General features: G+C 46.0%; 1 protein-coding gene across 2 annotated transcripts in view; it reads left to right on the forward strand.

Annotated features, from left to right (window-relative positions):
* The window catches only part of kcnd3 (potassium voltage-gated channel, Shal-related subfamily, member 3), a 166,852-nt gene that overhangs the window by 133,503 nt on the left and 12,079 nt on the right, over positions 1–21,270 (forward strand). For both annotated transcript variants that reach the window (XM_064300176.1, XM_064300174.1), the window contains exon 3: positions 11,214–11,382. In XM_064300176.1, coding sequence (XP_064156246.1) covers positions 11,214–11,382 — 169 coding nt within the window. The remainder of the gene's footprint in view (positions 1–11,213; positions 11,383–21,270) is intronic.

Below are 21,270 nucleotides of genomic sequence, written 5' to 3' on the forward strand. Positions count from 1 at the left end.
CTGTGCTAACTGCCTGTGTTTGAGCTACCTCAACACCCCGCCCTGGTTAAACCTGTGCTAACTGCCTGTGTTTGAGCTATCTCAGCACCCCACCCTGGTTAAACCTCACAGGCACAGCCCTGATTGAACCTGTGCTAACTGCCTGTGTTTGATGTGGTGGCGTGGGGTGTTGTGGGACAGTGTTATATTTTAGAATAGAGGCATCGTTGGATGCAAACAATGAGAAAATTATTTTCTGTGTGGAAGCACAAAAGGGCTGACTTATGGATGAACCCTCCAACTGGGTCAATGGACTGAAAATTTGCCCACTTTCACTTGATGTATTCTAATGGACTTGTTTCAAATCAATTATTTTAATTACGTTTGCATATCGATTAAAGAGTCGGCCTCTTAACTGTTGCTGTCATGGCCTCCTATTTCTTCAGACTCGATAAAATTCAGTACACCATCTTGTCAACCCTATGCCTAAATCAGGTTTTTACTCATCAAAATTAGAGTACAGCAGATCCCAATTATCACTGATCTCTTTGGTCAGTTTACCAGTTTGATGATAAAAGAAAATCGGCATGTCCTTGATTCTCAATCGAGTCTGAAAATCCTACGTTTTTGTTGAGGTCTTGTTTTTTTACCCCTGTCCCTTCGGTTTCAATCTCAGAGCTGAGTCGAAAGGTTCAAAGGCTGTTCTATTTTGGGAACAAGCCGGGACTGCCGGCGCCCGGAGTCGTCAGCCCGTGCTCGGCGCTAAACGAAGCAGACGCCAATGCGGGCAATGAGGAGCACAATGGCGGGGGCATGAGGAGCCAAGGGCGGCGTCTAATGAGACCAATGGTGAGGCTAATGAGAGCAGGCTAATGAGGAGCCAATGGCGGGGGCTAATGAGGAGCCAATGGCGGGGGCTAATGAGGAGCCAATGGCGGGGGCTAATGAGGAGCCAATGGCGGGGGCTAATGAGGAGCCAATGGCGGGGGCTAATGAGGAGCCAATGGCGGGGGCTAATGAGGAGCTGTCGCCGAACGTGCAGAGAAAGCCAGCTTTCTTCCGCTCTCGCCTGCGAGAGTCACGGCCAAAAGCGGCTCTCATCTCCCTCTGCCTCCGTCTCATCCTGATGCCATCTCTCTTTCCATTTCAAAGGGGAATCGCTTGTCTTTCTCTCTTATTTCTTCTCACCCATCCATTGAGTGTGGCGCTGGCTCGTTTTGGCCACAACATAGCACTCAAAATCCTCTCGGCCTGTTCTCTTTGCTACTGCCCTCCTTGCTTCAGGACTGCATTGCCTCCTCTGACTGTCAGGGACTGGACACACTATCTAAACCCATACTGGCGTCTGTCTGCCTGCACTGCAGGTGAAAGCATTGCCTCCTCTGACTGTTACAGACTGGGGACACTCTCTAAACCCATACTGGCGTCTGTCTGCCTGCACTGCAGGGGAAAGCATTGCCTCCTCTGACTGTTACAGACTGGGGACACTCTCTAAACCCATACTGGTGTCTGTCTGCCTGCACTGCAGGGGAAAGCCAGGGGCTGCATCACTTTCCTGGGCAGTATCACTGAACCTGGCAGTATCTGTGCTGTGGTAGAGGTCTTCCATGTGCCCCAGCATAGCAGACATTGGCTATATGGACCTAATGGGAGGGATTCAGGGAAAGTAAAAATGGGTGGAGCTATCACTTGACTGTCAATGACTCACTGTGTTGGACCAATCAGTGTTCTACTGTGGTGAGCACAGCAAGCTGACTGACAGCACCTGTCTCTAACGCAAATGACAGACACCATCTCACCAAGCAGAGAACGTTGTGTTTGAGCCGGTACCATGATTATTAGACTATGCTACATTTAACGCTGTATCCTCAAATCCTTTTGCCTTGAAATCTCCCTCTTTGCACCTACTATGACACTTAACATTATTTTTATGATGTTTATGTAATGACTAGTGTTATAGCATGTGACACTTGGCATCACCTGTTCTTCCAATAAGCCTGTATGTATGTCTTCTGTAAGTCACTGTGGATAAGAGAATCTGCTGGGATAAGAGAGTCTAAATGTAAATCCCTGTTCAGATGAAAACAGAATCATCATTCATATCCCCTCACTGCCTCAACTCAAATTATCTCAGTCCTATTAATAGGCATAGACTTGTCTTCATTAAAAAGCCCTGTTGAACTCAGTCTGAGTAGCAACAGGCTTCATATCAAGTGTAAGATTTTAATTAGTGAAATGAGGAGCCACAAGTTGTGATGCCTTTTAGGGACGGAAGCTGTGATACCCAGTTAAATGGAAAAGGGAGGCGGAGCTTTTTGTTTGTTAATCGATGCGTGTTCAGCGAGTCGCTGGAATCAGAAGCCCACACCTGAGTCTTACCTGCAGCACAGTAGCATCAATGGCTCCTCCAGCATGAGCACAGTGTGCTCCTAAGAGGGTCTGCCCTAACAGACTTACCTGCCTACAGCTCCATTCACTCTTATATTGCTGGATCGAACAGGACTGCACATTTTATATATGAGTTTATATATGTGATAGTGTTTCTGTTGAGAGAGCTTTAAAAAAAAATTATATATATATATATATATATATATGTACATTTTCACAGATACATTTAGGCTACGTTTACATCGCCAGGTAAAAGTGACCCAATTCTGATTTTTTACTCATGTGGCAAGGAGCGGATATGTACTATGAACGTGTAAACAGGAGAAATCGGATATTTTCAGATCCGTTTGGGGCCACATTCACATAAATAAATAAATAAAATAAATGAAAATAAATAAAATAGGAATCGGATGTCATCTAACGCACAGATCGAAATTTCCCGGACATTCTGATATGCACGTCATTCTAAATGCAATATTCTTACACTTTTTTGCATTTGAATGACGCATAATGTATATCACGTGCACAACCACTCTCCGCTGGTAATGTTGAATGTTAAAAGAAGTTAAACAGAGGACGAAGGCTCAGTCCAGTGGTGAATACCAAGGTTACGTGCCTTTTAAGTATGTGAGGCCAGAGTACAGGGGATGTTCGTTGCGGACTTAAGATGCTTCGAAAAGCAACAGCTTGAATTATTATTTCTGTCTCGTTTTGTGTCCATTGTAGATGGCGGCTTGGTTTTCTACCATTCTGGTCAGACTGCATGGGGAATCTGATCTCAGAACGAATGTGACAGTGGAACAGAAATCTGATTGGCTCTTAGGATTGGAGCCAATCCCAATCTAATCCCTATCCGTGTAGGTACGAGGACTGAAAGGCACAGAACACACATCCTGTGGTACAGTCTGTGTAATGACTAAACTGGGATTGAGCCCACAGCCTTCCAGGTCAGATGTTGTGATGGCTAAGCCGCTAAGCCAGGGCCCCTCCTCTCAGTGTGGCTGTTCCTGCATATCCCACATGACCCTCGCATCACCCTATGCAGCCTACAAAAATAATCTGACATGGGACGTCATGGCGGATCACTGGATGCGAGTGCTCGTTCCCCTATGTGTGCCAAGAGGGCTTAAAAATAACACGGCACCCGTCAGAAAAGGGCCTTGAAGCAGACCGGTGGCTGCAGGAGGAAGAAATCGACTGTGTGTAGTTGTTGCGTTGTTATCAGCAGGGTGCTGCTGTTTCAGAACAGCGTTTGGAACCAGAAGGTCACAACATCGAACGCACGGAGGCTCTGATACTGTGGTTCTGCCCTTGCATACAGCACTTAAACTAGACTACTTGCAAGCTTTGGATTCTTATTATGATTTAATATTATTATTATTAGTAGTAGTAGTAGTAATAGTAGTAGTAGTAGTTGTAGTAGACGTAGCTTTAGTAGCAGTAATAGTATTGCACTATTGACTTTCCATAACAAACGGGTGCTTGCCTGCGGCAGATGGGTTCCCCCTCTGAGTCCAGTTCTGCTCAAGGTTTCTTCCTGCTATCAGTCAGGGAGTTTTTCCTTGCCACTGTTGCCCTAGGCTTGCCCTTTGGGGGCCGGTTCTCTGTAAACCTGCTTTGTGACAAAGCTCCTTTGTTAAAAGCGCTATACAAATAAAAATTGATTGATTGATTGATTGATAGTAACAGTAGTAGTAGCAGCAGTATTAATTTTATTATCTTCATCATTATTATTTTGAATATCACCATCAATGCTAATAATATGCAGAGAATGTGTATGTTTGGGAATAAAAGAGAGGGGGGGTGGGGAAGCATCAGCTATCCATCCATCCATATCTATACCCGCTTATCCTGGGCAGGGCCTGGGTGCTGGAGCCTATCCCAGCGTGCATTGGGTGAGAGGCAGGAACACTCCCTGGACAGGCCATCGCAGGGCACACACACCATTCACTCACACACTCATACCTATGGGTCTCCAGTTAGCCTACCTGGAGTATCTGGAGGAAACCCACACGAACACAGAAAGGCCCAGGCTGGGATTCAAACTCAGGACCTTCTTGTTGTGAGGTGACAGTGCGACCCAGAGCACCACCATGCCGCCCCAACATTAGCTGTGTCCGCTGTAAACAGCACTTCAGCGCTTACGTTCTCAGAATCGCTGCTCTATGCAGCAGGGTGTGCGGGGTTAAATCCAACAGGCAGCTGTGTCTCAATGCACACTCTCGTTATGTCTGGGGATCGTTCCACGTGATAGATAAAGAATAGCAGGCTAAAGCAGGTGTCTCAGGCATGCATCAGCTTGTGGGACACTGCTTGATATATTGGTCTCTGAGGCAGCGTTGTTATCAGAATGTTTTCCTCCAAATTAATTTTATGGAGCAAATGGAATTGACTTCAACATCCTGTGAGCTGATCCGCCGAGATTCAAACTCAAATTGCTTACTGTTGAACGGCCCAGTTTACACGTTAAAATACTCGCTATATTCAAATATACAGTATGAAAAAATCAAGAAAATATATGCCGTGTATAAATTCTGTGGAATTTAGTGTGTTTGAAGCTAAAAATTCAAATGTATGCATAATTACACAAACACAGAAATAGCGAGAGATTTTTTAAAATTTTATAGCAGGTGAGGCAGTAGAGCAGGTAAAAGAATTATGCACAATTTAGGCACAGTGATTGCTTATTTGAATTGGGGGAGCAAATTGCTGTGGAAAAAAACACATCAGAGATTATATTTTTTGAGGCAGTTTAAGAAATTTGGCGTTTCACAGAATGGCCGGTCAGTCATGGGAAGCACGATAACCTTTTCTCTGACAGTGTGGTATGGCAGTCTGGCTCTCTTGGAGAGGAAACAGCCAGAGAGAGCGGTCAGGATTGCATGGAGGATGACAGGGTTCCCCTCCATCTCTCTGCGCCTGTGAAGCTGTAAAGCTGGCCTTCATCACTGGTGAGCAGGCTGATCCAGCATTTCCACTTCCTCAGCCTCAGCCCTCAGGTTCAGACAGTTTAAGTGTGGAACTGAACGGTTCAAGAGGAGCATGTTCCCAGAGGCTTTTCGGTCTCTGAACGGGACTTGTCTGATTAATAGGGCTCTAGCTAGAGGTGGACACCGTGAATGTACTGTTGCATTTTATAAGAACACATTTTATCACACATTTATCCTCTTTTTTATGCTAGTTATTATGTGCAAGTTGTTATTTGACCAGAAATTCATTTCTAGTGTGTGTGTATGTGTATTTTGAATATATGAAACGTGTCCTTTTTTAAACATTGCAATTTTGCAAAAATGTTGATGTCTTTATGAGCTCACCAAGACAAATTCCTAATGACCTTCGGTTATGAGCTCACCATTGCAAATTCCTAATGACCTTCGGTTATGAGCTCACCATTGCAAATTCCTAATGACCTTCGGTTATGAGCTCACCATTGCAAATTCCTAATGACCTTCGGTTATGAGCTCACCATTGCAAATTCCTAATGACCTTCGGTTATGAGCTCACCATTGCAAATTCCTAATGACCTTTGGTTGGTTTTACCCCGCAATACGAGCTACAATTTTCATAACTTTCTCTGCTGTCTATGGTAATGTCAGTCCCTCAACAATTCCTAATGTTGTGCAAGAAATTATCAAATATTAATTTCTGAATTCTCAAATGTAAGGACCAGGTTAAACTCGTCGGTGATTTCTTTTACTTTCACGGCCCCCCTTCATACTGCAGTAAGTAGAACTTTTCAAGTTTTGAGTTTTTTGGGTTTATTAATAAAAAACTTACGCGTCAAAAGAATTTTCAAAAGATATCTGGAGCAAATGACCTCTATTCCCATTTCATTAATGAACACCTTCATTAAAACACATTCCTCATGTACTTTTGAATTAAAGTTCTGTTCACTTTACCCTTATCTTTTGAGGGTACTTTACATTTTCCTCTCCTTTACTTGCTACAGAAAATGTGGCTTCAAACAGGGGCAGGACAGATCTAATATGGCAAACATAATTGTTTTGTCTGTCTTTGAAACGCCGAGGAGATTGCATTGCGGCTTCTGAATATTCCAATTCAGCTGGGCTAAATTGCTTTTTTTTCTTCTTTTTTTCAAATTGCTCCACAGTTGCTAACTCGGCTTTTAGGGTCCTTTTTTAAATGTTACCACCCGTTGCTTAATAAAAGTGTCGTGACACACTTCTTCACATGTTGGTGTTAGGACCCCAGTCGTTAGTTCGTGGTTACATTTGTTACTTTTGCGTGTGTTTCTTTGTTCCGGTCGTCATCTAATTGGTCGTTTTTGTATCCGGTTGCACGGCTTGAAAAAGCCGATGTTTGCCTCCTACCAGCGGAGATTAGCTCTCTAACTCATGTTTGGTGTGTATAGTTATTGCTTCGTTTGACTTTGCGTATTTGACCCTATCTTTGTTTGACGACGATTCTCGTCACTCACGGACGACCTGAGAGGGATGTTTAGTAGGACGCATGCGCATGTGGTGCTTTGTTTAGTAGGAGTAGGCGAAACGCGAACATGTTAGAGTTAGCTAAAGTAACGTTAGGCGATAAAGCTGTGCTTAAAAATGTTGTGCCGTTCAAAGTGGTGGTTTTGGGAGATGCAGACAGATAAAGGCATCTCGCTAACTAGGTTAACCTAGTTAGCGCGTACGGATCGCCTACTTTAGTTAACCTAGTTAGCGCGTACGGATCGCCTACTTTAGTTAACCTAGTTAGCGCGTACGGATCGCCTACTTTAGTTAACCTAGTTAGCGCGTACGGATCGCCTACTTTAGTTAACCTAGTTAGCGGTACGGATCGACCTACTTTAGTTAACCTAGTTAGCGTGTACAGATCGCTATTAGTTAACCATAGTTGGGCGGACACGCTCACTTTAGTTAACCTAGTTACAGAGGTGACGGATCGCCTACTTAGCTTAACCTAGTTGCGCGTGCTGACGGTCGCTTTTTGTTACTAGTTGTAGCGTACGGATCGCCTACTTGTAGTTAACCTAGTTCGGTACGGATCGCCTACTTTAGTTAACCTAGTTAGCGCGTACGGATCGCCTACTTTAGTTAACCTAGTTAGCGCGTACGGATCGCCTACTTTAGTTAACCTAGTTAGCGCGTACGGATCGCCTACTTTAGTTAACCTAGTTAGCGCGTACGGATCGCCTACTTTAGTTAACCTAGTTAGCGTGTACAGATGCTGTCCTGTACACGCATGAGTAGGATCTAAGGACACACAGCTACAACCACCGATACAGATGTATGGACACATGGAGGACAACAAATAACGTTACAGAGGTGAGGACATGCCATAGCTAGCTAGCTATATAGTTAGTACAGGTGCGCCGTGGGTCTGGACGGTTTCGTGCTTGTTTGTTTGTTTGTTTTGAGCGCATTCCTCAGACTGAATTGTTGCTGTTCAAGTCATCATCATTCTATTGCTGATCTACTAATCACCATCTTCGACATCATCAGCGGAACCACTGGATGGACGATTCCATTGGAAAGAAAGGATGAAGGGGTAGTATGAACTTGAGTGCACTCATTATATATGAAAAACAAAGGAAACCAACACAAGAGGCCTTAATCCATTTTGATCCCATTTATTATTTTTTGTGGACTCTTTATGTGTTGATGCATTTTGTTTTTATATTCAGTTTTGAGATCTCAGTTTTGTTTTAAATTTAAATTTGGAGAATTTTGTTGGACCCTGCAAGAACAAAGGTGAAGTGGAACACCTAGGATAGAAACTGATAGCCACCACTGTTTTTTATATTTTTGCAAACTTGTGAAGTTTCTCTAGACACATTTGGCACACAATAGTCTAATACCTATTTGTTTAATATTCAGCTAATGTGAGATAAAGTTATCTAGCTTTAAATAGTTTTCTAGCTGACTTGTTCACCAAATGTGGATGCTGGTTAGTTACCTACCCTGGTTCCATATTCTACATCCAAGGTACATTTCTGGAATTTGAGTTGAAATGTGTGTTAAACTGGAAGCTATGCAAATGATGGAGAGATGAACTCAATCATTTTCTGTTCTGTATTCTGTTTGATGCCTTTTGTAAGAGAGTGATACACTGCAGTTTCCCAAGGTTGCCAAGTTGTCAAGTGAGTTATTTTTGGGGTGGTTTAAGTGCTGCTATAGAGTACTTACCTACTTAAAGTCTGCCAACCTCCTCATAGAACCTAGATATTTACTGATATACCTTCTAACATGACAATTCAGGCAGGGGGTTACATGTACATAGGAAACCAGCAAATTAAGAATGCACAGAGTTTTCAATCTGGCTCCTTCTCAGTGGGGTGACTCCTCGGGCCAGGATGGAGCAGGGAGGGCAGATTTGGGAGGGTGTGTTTGATGACTGGCTCCTCCTTGGTGGGGATGACCCCTCAGACCAGGATGGAGCAGGGAGGGCAGATTTGGGAGGGTGTGTTTGATGACTGACTTCTCCTCAGTGGGGATGACTCCTCGAGCCAGGATGGAGCTGGGAGGGTGTGTTCGATGACTGACTGATGACTGAGTGCTGAGGAGAACTGAGGCAGCAGCCAGAGAGGACCTGGGGCTCTGGGGCTACACGGAAGCTCCACGATGGAGGAGATGGGGCTGTGGGGCCACACACGGAGGCCCCGTGAGGGAGGAGATGGGGCTGTGGGGCCACACGCGGAGGCCCTGTGAGGGAGGAGATGGGGCTGTGGGGCCACACGCGGAGGCCCCGTGAGGGAGGAGATGGGGCTGTGGGGCCACACGTGGAGGCCCTGTGAGGGAGGAGATGGGGCTGTGGGGCTCCACACGGAGGTCCTGTGAGGGAGGAGATGGGGCTGTGGGGCTCCACACGGAGGTCCTGTGAGGGAGGAGATGGGGCTGTGGGGCCACACATGGAGGCCCTGTGAGGGAGGAGATGGGGCTGTGGGGCCACACACGGAGGCCCTGTGAGGGAGGAGATGAGGCTGTGGGGTCGCATGCGGAGGCCCCGTGAGGGAGGAGATGAGGCTGTGGGGTCGCATGCGGAGGCCCCGTGAGAGAGGAGATGGGGCTGAAACACTGGCGTGTGGCCTACCTGTAGCACAGGGGGTACTCTATTCACATCATGTCTTACTTAGACAGTCACTCCAGTTTCTCTGTCTATTTCTTTGTGCCTCTATCTCTTTTCTATCTCCCTCTCCCTCTCTCTCTCTCTTTCTCTCTAGTAATATTTAGACACCCTTTTCAGCATTATCAGAACATCATTGCTGTTCTTGTTCCCTGCTTCCAAAGCAGTTCCCTGGAGGACCAATGTGAGAGAAACAGAAAGAAAGAAAAATGAGCAATGAAGTATCCTGGAGTTCTTTTATGTTGGACTTCCACAGTGTGTGTGTGTGTGTGCGCACGCGCCTGGGTGTGTGTGTGCGCGCCTAGGTGTGTGTGTGTGTGCCTGTGTAAGTGTGTGTGTGTTTGTGCGTGCCTGGGTATGTGTGCCTGTGTGTGTGTGTGTGCATGTGTAAGTGTGTGTGTATGTGTGCGTGCCTGGGTGTGTGTGTGTGCCTGTGTGTGTGTGCGTGTGCATGTGTCTCTGTGAGTGAGAGTGTGTGAAAGTGTGCAAGTGTGTGCGTGTGTGTGTGCACACCTGTGTGAGTGTGTGTGTGAGTGTGTGTGTGTGTGCATGTGTCTGTGTGTGTGAGTGAGTGTGTGTGTGAAAGTGTGCAACTCAAACCCAGGCTTCTCAGTGGCCCTCGGATGGGGGGTTGAGCTGTGGAGGGTTTTCCTCCCGTTCTGCACTGACTCAGGTCCATTAACGTTTCCGGAGGTCTGTCACAGTTCGGTGCACACACTGAAAATAAAGAGGCAGGTCGCCTGCTGCTCTCACACACACTAACTGCACAGCTGGGGTATCGCCCCTTTTCTACATCCCATCGTTTATTCGTTCATCTCTGTGCGTTTGCCATTTCATCCAGTGTGGGTTTGCAGGATTTACTCGAGGCTTAGCCTTCCCCACGCAGCCTCTGCTATCAGCCTGTTAGAAACACAGCCTCAGCAGGACACAAGCACCACGTTCAGGGAGGTAAACTCCCAATCCAGGACTGATGAACAGATCATGCGAGGGAAGGCGGAGCCTCAAAGCCTATCTCCATCTGCCTGGCGAGACCAGCCGCTTTCCTTTTCCACTTTCCTGTCTGTGACTACATCTTGATGTTGAATAAAAACGTGTCTGAATTTGATGCGTCCAATCAGATTACTGTGTCCCGTGTGCCTACATTTCCTCCACAGAAATTGAGCAACAGAGACCGTCCTCAAGTAGGCTGCCACGCCCTTGAGAGAAATGCCATCCTGAGTAAGCAAGCTGATTGGCCAGCTGTGGCCCAGTATGGCGGGGGCACTGTGTCTGTTTTTCTACATAAAGGCACCTGTCAAACACATGAATATATAATGTATATGGTTATACACTTTGTTGTACGTCGCTATGGATAAGAGCGTCTGCCAAATGCCTGTAATGTAATGTAATGTAATAATGAGAGCACTGGTACAGGGAGTCTGCCCTGGGACAGGGAGCTGAAGCCAGGCCTAATGAGTAGCAGAGGCAGCCATTTCTGGGGGGGGGGGTAGATTTTTGGGAGCGCCCCCCACAGGCATACGTTCTCTTGAATGTGTGAATTCTCTTTAATGTGCTCAGTGACCTATTGAATGTGTTCTAGTGACTGAAAACGAGTGACTCAACGTGTTCTCTCTCTCTCTCTCTCTCTCTCTCTCTCTCTCTCTCTCTCTCTCTCTCTCTCTCTCTCTCTCTCTCTCTCTCTCTCTCTCTCTCTCTCTCCCCCTCACTCCCTCTCCCCCCTCCCACTCTCCCCCTGCCCCTCTTCCCCCCTACTCTCTCTGCAGGTACGGGGACATGGTGCCTAAGACGATCGCGGGGAAGATCTTCGGCTCCATCTGCTCTCTGAGCGGGGTGTTGGTAATAGCCCTGCCCGTTCCAGTCATCGTGTCCAACTTTAGCCGCATCTATCACCAGAACCAGAGGGCCGACAAGCGCCGGGCACAGAAGATGCAGGTGAGCGCCATTCTCCGCCCCGCGGGCTCCAGCCCACATCTGACAACCGCCACCGCCGCCGCCGTCACCCCCCCAGCCCTGCTCTAGGGAGCAGACCTGAGCACCTAAAGGCCAGCCCCGAGCTGAGAGAGAAAGCCGTGCTAGCGGATCAGCCCGTTAGCTCGTTAGCTTTCACACACAGCCAGCACGTAGCAACCGCCGCTGCCGCCGTCAACGCCCCAGCCCTGCTCTAGGGGGCAAACCTGAGCACCTAAAGGCCAGCCCTGAGCTGAGGGAGAAAGCCGTGCTAGCAGATCAGCCCGTTAGCTCGTTAGCTTTCACACGCGGCCAGCGCGTAGCAGCCGCTGGCCATGAAACACTCACGCCGCCACGCGGCACTCAATTAGCACGCGGAAGATTATAAACGCGTCCCAGGCTGACGTGCTGGCAAGAGCGGTCTGGGCAGGTAACCCATCTTCAGCAGCCCTTAGCCTGTTCCACGCTTAATAAATCACCTTTTAATTTGGTTTATTCATAAAACAGAATGAACCCCCTCCTTACCCAGAGGACCGGCGTTGCTGATATGAGTCACTGCTCCGTGACCTCCCTTCCACTCCAAAACCAAATCTGTCACACTCCTCACAAGGTGGCAGAGAGGGTTTTTGTTTCTTTGTTTTTGGGCATAAATTAATGCACTTCTCTTTTTTTCTCATTCGCCCAACTCAACAGGAGACGTGAGGCCCATTCAAACCTCAGTTCCGCGTCCTTTCCTCTGTTCGCTCTACAGCTGCGTTTGCTGACAAAACGCGTCGTCTGCGTCCCAAACACATGGCCATCTGCTAAACTTTTTTAATCCATTACGCACACGATGCGTCGTGTCGCATTTGTCAAGAAACCGGATATACGGCGCATAAAACGACAAGTGTAACCGGGAACTAATCGTACATTTAAAAAATAGGAGCTGTACGCCTCAGTCTACTAATGACTCTGTTCTATCAGACAAATCCTTGAGTCAAAGAGGGGGATGAGGGAAAGATCCCCAAACACTAGCGTCCCATTTTACCCCTCTTAAGCATTTGTTATTGCCTAATTAAACTCTCCTCTAATTGTCTGTGAAATCACCATGGGCTCCACACACACACACTGTCACACACTCTCTCTCTCTCGCATACACACACACACACACACACACACACTCTCTCTCTCTCTCGCTCTCTCTCACACACACACACACACACACACACTGTCACACACTCTCTCTCACACAAACACACACACACACACACAGTCACACACTCTCTCTCTCTGTCTCTCTCTCACACACACTGCCACACACTCTCTCTCACACACACACATCTCTCTCTCTCACACACACTCTCGCACAATCTCTCTCACACACACACACACACACTGCCACACACTCTCTCTCTCTCACACACACACACACACGTTCACACACTCTCCCACACACACACACACAGTCACACACTCTCTCTCACACACCCACACTGTCACACACTCTCTCTCTCACACACACACACAGTCACACACTCTCACTCTCACATACACACACACACATTTCAATTAGCGATACCAGCTGATGATGAGTTACTCTGACAGTGAATTTGGTTGATTGTACATAAACACACACAAAGTTTGCTTTTTACATCGCAGTGGCAGGCTGTAATGGATGATCTGATGGGAAAATCTCAGTAGTCTAAAATGCATCTCTTCTTTATGGATAGCTTTATGTCTTAAATGTCTGCATCACAGACATCTTTGGGAATATTTTCCGTGCTCTTTGGCTTTTTGAATACAAAGCGGATGCAGTGCCCAAAGGGTACACAGTAATCATGTTTACCGTGGCCAGCATTACCAGCTCAGCGAGACTCTCCAGGCTGCCCTAACAACTTGTTTCCAGAATGCAACTGTGACTTTTTAGAACTTTTAACCTGGCTACATTTTTACGAAGCAATTTCCACCACGTTCATAGTTTTCCTTCCCGTTGGGATCATTTCTTTTTTGACCACATCCATACTAACAAAATAATAAAACCCTGAAATGTAGTGTATTTAAGGAAATAGTGTTCAGCTTAATTTTGAAAATGGTGATGCGTGTGTGCATGTGATCATCTCATCTGGCAATGGCATCTTCGCATCGTCACTGCGTTTTGATTCGTTTCATTATCGCCCTATTTCCAGCTACAAATCGATCAATTACTGGTGACTGTCCATAAACAAAGCTAAATATATACTTCGAAATTAGAGAAATATTTATTTGGACATTGTGTTCATTTTTGACCTAAGATCTGGGGATTGTGCGTGCATTAAAATTTTCTTTAGCCCACTTTTCTAATTTTCTAATCTGTGTTTGGGTACGTACTTTCCCTGGAAATAGTCCCACTTCTGAAAGGTATCAGTCGCAGGTTACTGGCTTCCACACTTTCTGACCACAAAATGAAATGTATTTGATGGCTTATTACTCTTTTGTTTTTTGTTTGTTTGTTTGTTTTTTGTATTTGGGGATTAGCAGCAAGGCTAATGCTTGTGGGTCTGTAGCTTTTTGATGTTGAGCCCATTTTTTCCCTGAGCACAAAACAGTGATTTGCAGGGCAACAGCAGGATGGGCCTTCAAAGAGAATATGCTGTTTGGTGCTCATGTCTAAACAGACATACCTTAACAGATGTAACATTATCAGTATCAGTAAGGCACACATGCATGTCTGCCCAACTCTATTGTGCGCAGAGCTGTACTGGAAAACGTATTCAGAGTACTGTCATATATTGAAATATTCATATATGTATTCAGAATATATATTACAATATTGTCATTTGTTTAATGACAATATATTATTGTATCTGTTGGGGTTCTTGGCAAGAGGCATAAGCAATAATCAGGATCGCACTAGCTGATGTGATGCGATTTGGCACGGTGGCCATCTTGAGGCACAGTGGTGCATTTTGACAGCTGAAGCCTCTGCCCGGCGGAGTGAGCCCTTTATGGGGAGACGAGGGCGCTCCTCAGGCGCTGGCCCAGCAGAAGGAGGAGAGTGGGGTTCCTTCCCATCCAGTTTTACCTCCTCGCATCCTTTCCTCACTTCCTTTCCTCGCATCCTTTCCTCACTTCCTTTCCTCGCATCCTTTCCTCACTTCCTTTTCTCACTTCCTTTCCTCGCATCCTTTTCTCACTTCCTTTTCTCACTTCCTTTCCTCACTTCCTTTTCTCACTTCCTTTCCTCGCATCCTTTCCTCACTTCCTTTTCTCACTTCCTTTTCTCGCATCCTTTCCTCACTTCCTTTCCTCTCTTCCTTTCCTGGCCCAACAGAGGACACAATGGCGGCTCCCGCAGACTCCCAGAATGAGTGTTAATGTGCAGGCGGAGTGATCAGGTGAACTGGGACTGAGCCAAGGAAACGTGTATTAGGAACAAATGGAACATCCCTGCTCTTTCAAGCATGAGTTTGAAGCCACATCAATTACAGACATGGCAGATGTGGGGAGGTGGAACCACTGGTCAATCATTTTTGCGTCACTCATTCCAAAATAATACTTCTGCGAAGGATGCGCTCTTGTTTCCTTGCTCAAGAATCCTCCGGGAGCTCCTTGTTCCTACCTCCTTCAAGGAGCATTTCACAGGTTGAAATCTCCTTAAAGATGGCGGACCTCAGTTGTGTTCCGGGTCAGGCAAGGACCAAGGAGACGAGGACGGATAAAATAAGGGACTGGAATGAGCCCGTGCGTGCGTGCGTGCGTGCGTGCGTGCGTGTGAGAGAGGCGGAGGAGGGAGCACCAGGTGTTTGATATTCACCTTAATGGTGCTGTCTTTTCAGAAAATAGCCTGCCCCTGATGAGACCATGCCCAGATAAATGAGCAGGTTTCTGTGTGATGTCTGGTCCCTGCAGTGACCCTGCTCACTCGCACCTGCCTGTCAGTCCTCTGAAGGGGTCCCCATATCGACCCCCGTCCCCCCCAAAAAATAAAAGCTCTCAAAGTGAGCTCAGGGTTCATGTTTCTTAACCAAAAATACCCACAATGGCTCAGTGGCCGGATAATTCTTTTGCTGTAGGATATTGTGAGTGTTGTTTAAGAGCGACTAAAAATGTACCTTTAACTTCTGAATGTTGTGAACCTGCTTTTGATGGTTATTTTTCATAAGAAGTATGCCAGGTTAGATACGTGCTATCCACCACCAGGATCCTTTTTACTAATTTGTGTCTAATGTGCTGGAATTTACATTACATCTTTAATTATGAGTACATAATTAAGATATGAAATAGATTTACAATCTCAAATTTACAATTTCATTTAATGTGAAGCCCCTAGGGTTACTGCCACCACAAGTTAGATGGAATCAAGTATGAAAAATAATAATTAAGGTTTTTACAAAGCTGCTGTTGATGGATGGTCCCCATTTAGAGTGATGTGCTTAACAGTCGAGCAGAGTAATCAAAAAAGCGAGTTCAGAACAATTAGCAGTTTTAATGCGCATTTCAAGCTTGCTAATTTGAAAGCCTCTGATGCCTCCACAATCAAAGCACAATTTGTTCTGCGGTGGCTATCAGCTCAGCTCTGCAATGCAGTGTTTATTGGATGGCAGTGGTAATCAGGGGTGAAAACACATCTTCCACCCGCCAGCATTGTTTTGAATCCAGCGGCACAGCTTAATCTGTCGCGTCTGAGCATTTGCTGTGGCCTGCCGGGCTGGGTTTAAAATGCAGAACTGTTACCTCATTTCATTTATTCGCTTTACCCTGCATACCACGCACCCCTGACTCCAGAAGGAGGTATTACTGTAATAAAGTAGAACCTATTTCAGTTAAAATGGGAGTCAGTACAGTACTGTCAACTGTAATTATGTCATTTGTTTACTAGTGTGTTTGGTGAGATGCTGCAGTGTGCAGTGCTCTCTCTCCAGTCAGTGTGTTTGGTGAGATGCTGCAGTGTGCAGTGCTCTCTCTCCAGTCAGTGTGTTTGGTGAGATGCTGCAGTGTGCAGTGCTCTCTCTCCAGTCAGTGTGTTTGGTGAGATGCTGGTGCAGTGCTCTCTCTCCAGTCAGTGTGTTTGGTGAGATGCTGCAGTGTGCAGTGCTCTCTCTCCAGTCAGTGTGTTTGGTGAGATGCTGCTGGTGCAGTGCTCTCTCTCCAGTCAGTGTGTTTGGTGAGATGCTGCAGTGTGCAGTGCTCTCTCTCCAGTCAGTGTGTTTGGTGAGATGCTGCAGTGTGCAGTGCTCTCTCTCCAGTCAGTGTGTTTGGTGAGATGCTGCTGGTGCAGTGCTCTCTCTCCAGTCAGTGTGTTTGGTGAGATGCTGGTGCAGTGCTCTCTCTCCAGTCAGTGTGTTTGGTGAGATGCTGCAGTGTGCAGTGCTCTCTCTCCAGTCAGTGTGTTTGTGATGCTGGTGCAGTGCTCTCTCTCCAGTCAGTGTGTTTGGTGAGATGCTGCAGTGTGCAGTGCTCTCTCTCCAGTCAGTGTGTTTGGTGAGATGCTGCAGTGTGCAGTGCTCTCTCTCCAGTCAGTGTGTTTGGTGAGATGCTGCAGTGTGCAGTGCTCTCTCTCCAGTCAGTGTGTTTGGTGAGATGCTGCAGTGTGCAGTGCTCTCTCTCCAGTCAGTGTGTTTGGTGAGATGCTGCTGGTGCAGTGCTCTCTCTCCAGTCAGTGTGTTTGGTGAGATGCTGCAGTGTGCAGTGCTCTCTCCAGTCAGTGTGTTTGGTGAGATGCTGCAGTGTGCAGTGCTCTCTCTCCAGTCAGTGTGTTTGGTGAGATGCTGCAGTGTGCAGTGCTCTCTCCAGTCAGTGTGTTTGGTGAGATGCTGCAGTGTGCAGTGCTCTCTCTCCAGTCAGTGTGTTTGGTGAGATGCTGCTGGTGCAGTGCTCTCTCTCCAGTCAGTGTGTTTGGTGAGATGCTGCAGTGTGCAGTGCTCTCTCTCCAGTCAGTGTGTTTGGTGAGATGCTGCAGTGTGCAGTGCTCTCTCTCCAGTCAGTGTGTTTGGTGAGATGCTGCAGTGTGCAGTGCTCTCTCTCCAGTCAGTGTGTTTGGTGAGATGCTGCAGTGTGCAGTGCTCTCTCTCCAGTCAGTGTGTTTGGTGAGATGATACTGGTGCAGTGTGTGTGTGTGTGTGCCGATGATGGGAGAATACAGTACCATTTCCCAGAAGCTGTTAATGAAATTAATTTAGGTTTCTTTTTACCCTGTCTGTGTATATGGCTTTTTTTTCACTCATACCTCTGGAGCTTGAATCCAGGTACGTTTTATTTTGCCCCGGGTACTTTGAAACGTCTAGGAGAAAAACAGCCGCTCTTGAATCCCGAAAGACTTAGAAATCTGTTTAATAACACAGCAAGGGTATCCGATCCTGCCGGTTATGTTTTTCCTCTGCTTTGGTCCATTGGCACTCTTTGGTCCGGTGACCTTTTGAAAACCGGAGTCACACAGAAATCCCTGCGTTCCTCCAAACAGACCCAGCTCCGCTCCTGCAGAGGACGAGGGGGGTCAGTGGGGGCCCCGTTCCTAAAGCTGTGGGTCCCACACCTGTCTATGTGAAGAGGATCCGTCGCCCACAGCGCGGAGCTCTTGCGCGGTCCGGCGAGCGCTTGGAGAGGGAGCTAAGCTGCCCACAGCTGAGGAGGAGTTACGCGCTGAGGGAAAGTCGCCATGCGCACCTACAGTATTTCAGCAAGGGGCACTGTTTCTACAGCTCCGTGTGGGTGTACATACACGTGTGTGTGTGTGTGCGCGTGTGTGCGTGCGTGGGTGTGTGTGTGTGTGTGCGCGTGCGTGCGTGCGTGGGTGTGTGTGTGTGCACGTGCGTGGGTGTGTGTGTGTGTGCGTGTGTGTGTGTGTGTGTGTGTGTGGAGTATAACGGCCGTGTTCACATGTGGCCATTCAGTAGATGCTCTTTTCAGCATGAAACCCATGTTAGTCATCTGGATACTAAACACATGCCGTTATGATTGGCACGTATTTGCCAATCACGTTTTTGCATCGAATAATGCAAATAATATAAGCTTACGGGTAGGGTTGTAAGATTTTGGGAATATTCAGGAGTGGAAACTTTCCATGGGAAAATGTTTATGTGATTTTCAAAAAATATTCTGGATATTCCAAGAATTTTGCGGATTTTTTCAGAAATATTCCGACCCTTTACATTTGACACCCTATCGACAGGTACAGTGAAGCTGAAACCACGGTGGGACTAGCAGGGAGCAGGGGGGGACCTGGGTTTAATGCAGTAATGAGTGAAGGCTTTAGAGGGGAAAAAAGATCAAAAGCAGGTTTTCAGAGCAAGAGTGCACAAATGCTTCATGAATATTTAACTGTGACTGGCCACTCCAAATTGCAGGAGTAAAAAATGGTGAATCAAAATTTGGAATTGAAAGTCGTCACATTAAAGTAGGGCACCATTCACTCATTCAGTTGGCTGCACTGTAACAATACTACCCAGGTGATAGATACTATCTAGGCTGTAGGTAATAGGAGCACTAGGTACAATTTAATTAGGAAAATGGCGAGCATTGTTGGTGTGAATGGTCTGTTCTTGTCATTATGTTATGTTATGTTAAGCTCTTCTTTGCTTGAAAGTGCTGTAGCGGACACAGTTATTGCTGCATAAGAGTATGATCACTCCACACTTTGAGTGACTCATGAGACTTCAGTCGCACATGAGCAGTCAGTGCAATAGCACCAGCACATCGGCGCTCTAAACAGTACACTGTGTTTGGTATGCAAGCGAAGGCCCAGATGATTTGCAGTCCCATGAGTGTCTCTGGACACCTTGTTTCTTCCCAGGAGGAAACAGAAATTCAGGTTTTTAAAACCACTTTGTTGTTCCTGGCTGTATAGTTTCCCTGGCATGGTCATTACGTGTGAGAGCTGGGAGAGTGTTAAGTACTCTCTAAGTAGGCTAAAAAAACTTCAAAAATCCTTCAGGGCATTATGAATGTTTAATTACCAAGACGGTTTGGCCAAAGTTTTCCCTTTAAAAAAATTTCCATGATGGTTTGAGTAGTTAACATGTTTAATGCTCGTTATTGTGTTCCCCGCTGCTTAATTAAAAAAAAAAATTATCGCGGACCGCTGCTTAGAGTGCCCGTCTGATCTCTGTTCACGCGCAGAATCTCGGTTTTCTTACACGTATTACAATGGGCGCCTTGGCATTGTTCTGCCGACTTTGCCTCCATTCGGAACGACACTCTCACACGCCCACCATTTCACTCCGATCTGACGGGAAAATGGTGCGTGAAAAGAAAATGCCCGATATTAAGCAGCGGAGCATCAATTTGGGCACGCGGAGGAAGCGTTCTGACGACAGCCGGCTTGCCCATGCAGAGCCTGCGCGTGTACGTGCTGGAACAATGCGCACGAGACCCGACAAAGCTCGCCGCATCATTTTGATGAATGGGCTTTCAAACTGCCATACCTAAACGCCAATTTTCCCATTCAGATTCGCTCTCTGCCACTTGTGGTTCATGCAGATTTACTTTCAGCAGCACACCTTCGTCAAACTTAATTCAGTTGCTCTGAATCAGTAACGTCATTTCATGTGCGCAACTCCTGTTTTTCAGAAAATATATTCAGGTGAAGAACATAGTCGTTAGTTGGGTCTGATTACAGTAAAATTAACCCCTGTGGCAGTATCGCTGCACGTGCCCATGGGCGGCACTACAGCTGAGACCTGCTCTTCACGTTGAGGCCATTGAAAACTTTCAACCGACGGAGGATTCAGTAGCCGAGGATAATCTTTAATGATTACTCTGGCTGCCCAAGCAGTGGGAGAGGGAGGGTGGTGGGGGAGAGGGGCTCCAGAAAGCCTGGGTGTGTGTATAATTGTTCATATGAAAAATCAGTATGCGAATGAGGAAAACCGATAACTGCCATTTATGATTAAACTGTCTAGAGTAGGCTACAGTCATATTTTTAGAGAACTTTATGCCTAGAATATCTAAGCGTAAGACAGAACCTTTTCTTTCATATAACACTCTTTTATCTTTCAGTGTACAGTAAGCATAATAGGCGTCATATCCAGCTTCTATTTTTTATTCTAATTATTTTTTTATGAAGAAAAAAATCAGGAAAAAGTTGCACTCAGCTTTTAAGCAAGGTAACGTTTTGTCTTTCCCATTCTTTTTTATTTTGACACTATTTTCTATCTTAAAGGTTTGACTGTCGTTTGTATATGAGAATAGAAAACTAAATATTATGTAGTTCTAGAGGCAAACATTCTGGTCTCTAGTTATTGTTTTTAAGGTTGCTGCATTTCTTATTTGTATTCAGGTTTACGAATATGTTTTTCATGGCTAATTTTAGTTTTGGTTTGTTCCCATTTATGATAAAGATCTTCCATTTTAACACACGTGTATTCTTTTCATTAAAATTTTTACATAGGCTATAAAACAGAACCCAAGCGGTTTTGGATTGTATTTAAACTTGAATCATTAACTTGATCTTGAATCTGATCTTTGCGCATACTGGCTGATGTGACCCCTCTTTAAGGCCTGTTTCTCCTGCTTAAATTACTCCTTCAAAATTGCTTCAAAAGTAAATACATCCTGAATTACATTCTATAAAAATAACTTAGCAGGCAGGTTACTCAAAATGTTATTTAATGTACTTTTTTTTATAAAATAGCATATTAAACGGTCCTTTAATATATGAATATATTTGTAGGCCTGTGTTTTGCACTTGGTGTAGGGAGACTGATTGGTCAGTGGAGTTCTTATGCGATTAGGAGTTCCCTGCTGACTGAAAACCCAGGTTGATTGTACGTCATGGTCACCATGGACACCATCAGGGATTAATTCGGGATCATGGGGCTAGGGTTGGGTATCGAAACCTAGTAGCGCTATGGCACCGGTTGCCATATAACTGGCACCAAACAGACTGAATTGCAATGTAGATTTTGATGCCTCAATTCA

The sequence above is a fragment of the Anguilla rostrata genome, chromosome 11 (assembly GCF_018555375.3).
Source record: "Anguilla rostrata isolate EN2019 chromosome 11, ASM1855537v3, whole genome shotgun sequence".
Taxonomy (NCBI): domain Eukaryota; kingdom Metazoa; phylum Chordata; class Actinopteri; order Anguilliformes; family Anguillidae; genus Anguilla; species Anguilla rostrata.